The following is a 5,927-nucleotide window of genomic DNA, read 5'->3' as shown; positions in this document are numbered from 1 at the left end:
CATGCATGCAGTGGCAAAATACTGTGTTGCGGCAATGTCCACAAGAAAAAAATTGGTTACAGACCTATAGTCGTCAATTTGTGCCAATTTTCGGGAGATATCTCTAATAATGTTTGGAACATTATATTTACTCACACATTAATCGGCTATCCACTCACGTAAACTAGGGAGTGACCCTAACATTTTGAGAACATGTATTATTTACTATTAATGTTAGTACTATTTTTACTATTATTATTATTATTATTTAATATATTGTAAAAAGTGATGGCTATTGCTGGTCTATGACCGTAATAAAGTTTATTAAAAAAAAATAATTTAGTAACAGATTTTCACAGTTCCATAACATGGAGACAACCCTGTGTTTTCTTACTTCTCCAGATAAAGCCAAATTTGAAGAACTTGATCTTTCCTGCTTAGAATTGTTAGATTTAGGAAATCTAGAAATGGAGCTACTGGAATTTCAGGAAAATACTATCTGGAAAAATAAATTCTGTGACCTGCATGAAACACTAGAGAAGATGGAAGGGATGACAAAGGACAGCACAGTTAGTGCTGAGAACGAAATCCTCAAAGTGTGGAATTCTCTGCCAGATAATTTTAAATCCATGAAAGCACTTGGGATTGCTTTCCTTACTTCGTTTGGATCATTTTACGCTTGTGAGCAGCTGTTTTCAGCTTTGAATTATATAAAATCTGACACCAGAACCAGACTAACAGATGACCTGAGTGCTGCATGTGTTGCTCTCAAACTTACAAACTATGAGCCAAGGGTAGATAAATTATCAGCAGGCATACAACAGCAAAAATCACATTAATTCTTTAAAACCATACCAAATGCAAAGTTACTTTTCAATAAAGTTTGTATCGTTGAAAGCTATGTTGTTTTTTGGGGAGGTGGAGTGAGTGAGGGATTTTTACTTTTTGCCTCGTTTTGCTCTTTTAAAAAGAATGTGCCCCAGCTTCCGGTTTGCGATCACGGCGCTGGCAGACATGCGGAGAGAGTGGTCTCTCCGCCGTCCGGTTTCCCTTTGTTAGAAGACCCTGGAAAGGGTCAAAAGTCGCCCTGGAGGGGCGACCACCACTGAAGAGGACCCTCAACAGATCGCAGAAGGACAGCAGCCCTTCCGTTTGATACGAGGCAGCTCCTTTGGACCGACAAAGAAAAGATCGGCCATTAACATGGCCGATCACTAAGCCGTTCCAGCTGAAAGCCAAAGGCACTACCAAGCACAACGAAAGCAACGTGGAGGAATTGGGTGAGACCTTACCTTACCTTTCTTGCTTCCCAACTACTTTCCTGTAAAAGCCTTTGGAAATTCTTTTTTCCTCCTTAATTTGATGGCTTCTGCCTACTGTGGAAATATAAAGCTATGGGGGGGAAAGAACAACTAAACTAAATGACTTGTAATTTTTGGATACCTGGGGTCCCAAAAGGTTTCTATTCCTACAGAGACTTATTATCTTACCTATCTGTTAAGCTGGAAAAAAAGAATATTTCTTTTTTTTAAACCGGATAAAAGTCTAACTTGAGTTTGGGAAAAGATTTTACATGTTACCGGGAACATCGTGTGGAGACATTTGGTACAGCAAGTGAATTTTTTTTCTGACTGGGAGACCTGTGAGACTAAGATTTGTCCTTGACACTCTCAAAAAAGATAAGAACTTGAAACAGCTGAGTGGTGAAAACAACTTTCTATAGTGGAGGTGGACATTTATTGACTTTTATTAAAAATAGCCTCCACTAAAGGACTATCTGTAAACACCACAGAAATGGAGGAATACTACCCACAACTTAACAACAAACTTATATTTGAAAAAATCCCAGAGGCTACTCAGCTAATGAATTCCAGACTGAAAGATAAAGGCGCCACCTTAAAGCTACAAAGTGAAGCCCAGATTTCAACTGATGAACTTACAACTCAAAAGGCAACAGAAGAAGAAGGAATTAACATTAAAGTGGACTTTAAAGAATACAGCTACAACCTACTGAGAACCCTGATAGCCAAACCTTGATTTCAACTAAAAAATCTGCAATTCTAACAACAGAAACTGAACAAATCAACACTAAGATGGAAGGTGCTGAAGACCTACATACACAGCACACTGAGAATTTAGGTAACCCAGACAACCAAACAACAACTACAACATTGAATATGACTTTTTATTTAAATCAGCTGAAACCGGAAGAAGAAGAAGAAGACCAGTCTGAACTGACGACAAATATACTAAGCCAAACATGGAGATTCAAATTATTAGACCAACAACATAATGACTATGAAGGGACCGGCTTCCTTGAAAAATTGATAGCTAGATGGTCTCCCTTGATTCAAATGATATGTGAAGGAATGAAGGGAGATCCACCTGAGGATTTAAAGGCACTGCTATGGAAGCCTGTTTGGCACAAAAGGAAAGCCAGAGTCAGACTTAAAAAATGGGATTTCTTTATGTGACCTTTAATGGAAGAGCCTAAAATCTCATTTAATGGGCTAAGGAGATTTTAAAAGACATAACTGATTTAATATTTAGGATTTAGGCCTATAAGGGAACTAAAAACTAGTTATTAGAATAATAGTTTTGAATTATAATATAGAAGATGGATTGAGACGATAAAGGTTATTTTATTAGTAAGTGATGATATTAGGATGAGAAATAGAATACGATTGTGAAATAAAGTAAGAATTTATTTGAGTAAATAATAAGTGTATCTTAGATATGATAACTATTTTGTAATGAACTAAGGCAACCGTGGGTTATCCAAAACTTAAATACTATGGAGGACACTAAGCTAACTGGAATACTGTAACTGAAATTAGATAAAAGTTAAAAACAGGACATGGAGACGTAAAAGTCAAAATATATTGATAAATGTTTTAACCGATTGAGTTATAACTAGCAATGTATTAATTTGAATGTGATATAATAACCAAGGGAAACAGAGAGGAAATTTTTGATGATGTAACCTGACATATGTATGAAAGAGCTTGTTATTGGATTATGGATTACCCAATCACCATGTTGCTTCCTTAATACCTGGAGCTTTGTAAAATTGGAAAATTAATAAAGCTTGTTTTTAAAAAAAAGAACGCGCCCCAACGCCCCCTGCATAGCCAGAAGCCTTGCGCCCATTCTCCTGCTGTGCTCCCCCAGCCCCTCTTTCTCTTCCTTTGAAGCAAACAAACCCCCCCAATCCTCCTGTTCCTTCCTTCTGAATTAAAACGAGAGAAAGCCAACTTTTTTCTTTTGTGGTCTTTACATATTTAACCTTCAGAAGGAAATGGGGAAGAAAACCATCGTAAGACACTCTTCTGTTTTAACTGTTTTTCCTTGTCGCTTTTTGGAGTTTTCATCCTACTTTCATGAGAGGGCAGCGTTTGGGAGGGGATGTAGCTGCCCTTCTCCTCCAAGCCATCAGCTGAGCAAGATGCCTGCCCACGTTCTTCTCCCTTTCCGAGGCTTTCATTGAGGATTGGCGGGGGGCTGTTTGGTTTTTATTCCCCTCCCATCTGCTGGGTGATTGCAGCAGGTTTTGGTCTCTTCTGCCATGCTTTGAGGTTACCCACGAAACACGTTTGTTTTGGGGGGGATCCCCACTCTGGTTGCTAAGCTTGCTTAAACCCTCTTCCACCTCCTTACCGGAGCCCCCCTTTGTCTGCAACCAGCCTCTGCCTCGCCTTGCCTTGCCCCATGGCAATGGCACCCTTGCCCTGCCCCCTCCCTTGCCTCACCTCACCCTGCGGGATGAGCCTCCTACCCACTGCCCCACCCACCAGAGAACCCCTGGATCTTCTCCAATCCTGCCGGCCCCCACAGGCATCCCTTCCCAGGAGCAACATTGAAGTGGCCACGCCCACCCTGGCCATGCCCACTCAGTGACCACGCCCCCAGCACCCAGTGATGCACAAGTGGGTTTCAGGTTGCAGTTTGGGCACTCGGTCTCTTAAAAGGTTCGCCACCACTGATATATAAGAAAGGAAGACAATAAAGATGTCAACGCTGTGACAAACCGAATTGAAGCCATTTTCATTTTTTTTTCGTTGCCACATTTTTAGTTAGAAGGAGGAGGAAGGGGGGTAATTCTCAGTTAGCCAAAACAATTCACAAGTATGGGAACCAAGGTCAGTGCTGATAACATTTTGGCGGACAGCTGGGAGGAGTGCCCACATTTTCTAACAATTGGTGAATGTGATTCATGACAGCAATTAGGAGTGGGAAATGTAACTTGTAACTTTGTAACCTAGGGGAGGAGAATTTAGTCTTGGGTTCACCTTTGTATGTGCTGATAACTTATTTCCAAAATAAAATGTTCTTTAAGGAAGAAATCTTTGCCTTGAAGTTCTCTTAAATGGTTTCATCTGTCGGAACCATGACATTGGATTTGGGGACCTGACAGAGAAGCAACCTGGAATTAAGGAGAAACTTTCTAACAGTGAGGACAATTAACCAGTGGAACAGCTTGCCTTTCAAAAATTGTGGGTGCTCCATCTCTAGAGGTTTTTAAGAAGAGATTGGACAGTCACTTGTCTGAGATGGTATAGGTTCTCCTGCTTCGGCGGGGAGCTGGACTAGAAGACCTCGAAGGCCCCTTCCAGCTTCTGTTCTGTTCCGTTCTGTCCTGTTCTGTCCCGTCCCGTCCCATCCCATCCCATCCTATCCTATCCTATCCTATCCTATCATACAAATAGTGTAAGGAACTTTTAAAGGCTTTTAGCATCCAACCAGAGATAAATTCACTGGAGTGAATTTAGGTGGAAATTGCTACCAATATTGTCTCAACTTTTGTCTTTTCTTTTCTAGTATAGCCTCCAGTTTCCTCCAACCTGACAAGGACAGAATAGGTGGGATTTACAGGAAATCAATCTATAAGCAATACTCTGATTCTACGTACACGTTAGAGATATCCAAGCCTGCCTGGCTGGGATTCCTTGGGCCCATCATACGAGGTGAAGTGGGAGACACCATTACTGTGCACCTGAAAAATTTTGCCAGCCGTCCATTCACCATTCACCCCCATGGTGTCTTCTACACAAAGGATTCAGAAGGTAAATGAATTTTCTCTCCTATGAATATCTGAAAGCTTGCATGTGACAAGCCACCCTTTAGAAATCCCAAGTGGCCCTGCAATATCTGGCAAGGTCCTCTGGAAATCAGATGGGGCAACACATTCAGAACAGAACAGCTGAAAGTTTTGGACCAGCCTTAGGTACATGTATCTCTAGAACCCCAACTTCCATCACTGTTGACTGGGAATGTTGTGTGACAAATTGAGTATGTCTAAAGGATGTTATGTTGGCAAAGGGTAAACTCAAAAAAGGCTAATGACAAATTTATTGTGTTTGGACCTTGTGTAGACTATCCTACAGTTAATAATATAAAATAATGTATATCAACAAATGGAAGCATTAAGCATTAGATTTCTTGTGAAACCTACCTTTGACTGGATGGTGTTATTGATCCCTTCTTTTAGGGGCCCTTTATCCTGATAGGTCCTCTGAAGATCATAAGGCAGATGATGCTGTCCCACCAGGAGGAAACCATACTTATACGTGGACGGTTCCTGAAGCCCATGGCCCAACTGCTGATGATCCAGCCTGTTTAACATGGATCTATCATTCCCATGTCAATGCACCAAAAGATATTGCCAGTGGCTTAGTTGGGCCTTTGCTGATATGTAAACAAGGTAAATTTACTCAGAAAAATGATATTGGTTTTGTCATTCCTTTTTGAAATGACCTTGCCTCTGCTACAATAAGCTACAAACCTTTCTGGAATGTTCCAGGGCTCAGACTTAATTTAATTTAAGCAAATACTTATTTCAGGGTGGCCCATTTGATTTTGGCTAGAAATTAAACTTAATAACCAAGACTCCGATGGGCAGGGTGATGATGTAACATAAATAGGCTTCTGTTTTGTACTTTATAGATAAC

The 5,927-nt window shown here is 40.6% G+C and overlaps 1 protein-coding gene across 1 annotated transcript in view; it reads left to right on the top strand.

The window, feature by feature from the left end:
- Positions 1 to 5,680, top strand: part of HEPH (hephaestin) — a gene marked incomplete at its 3' end in the record, with an annotated part of 41,203 nt that extends 35,523 nt beyond the window's left edge. The window contains exons 3-4 of the mRNA XM_015812699.1: positions 4,798 to 5,042; positions 5,468 to 5,680. Of these exons, the coding sequence (XP_015668185.1) occupies positions 4,798 to 5,042; positions 5,468 to 5,680 (458 nt within the window). The remainder of the gene's footprint in view (positions 1 to 4,797; positions 5,043 to 5,467) is intronic.
- Positions 5,681 to 5,927: the final 247 nt, after the last annotated feature.

This window comes from Protobothrops mucrosquamatus, unplaced genomic scaffold, assembly GCF_001527695.2.
Source record: "Protobothrops mucrosquamatus isolate PMUCROS unplaced genomic scaffold, P.Mucros_1.0 scaffold108, whole genome shotgun sequence".
In the NCBI taxonomy this organism is placed as follows: domain Eukaryota; kingdom Metazoa; phylum Chordata; class Lepidosauria; order Squamata; family Viperidae; genus Protobothrops; species Protobothrops mucrosquamatus.
The sequence above is the reverse complement of the archived record's forward strand: the minus strand, read 5'-3'. Positions and strand labels throughout refer to the sequence as shown.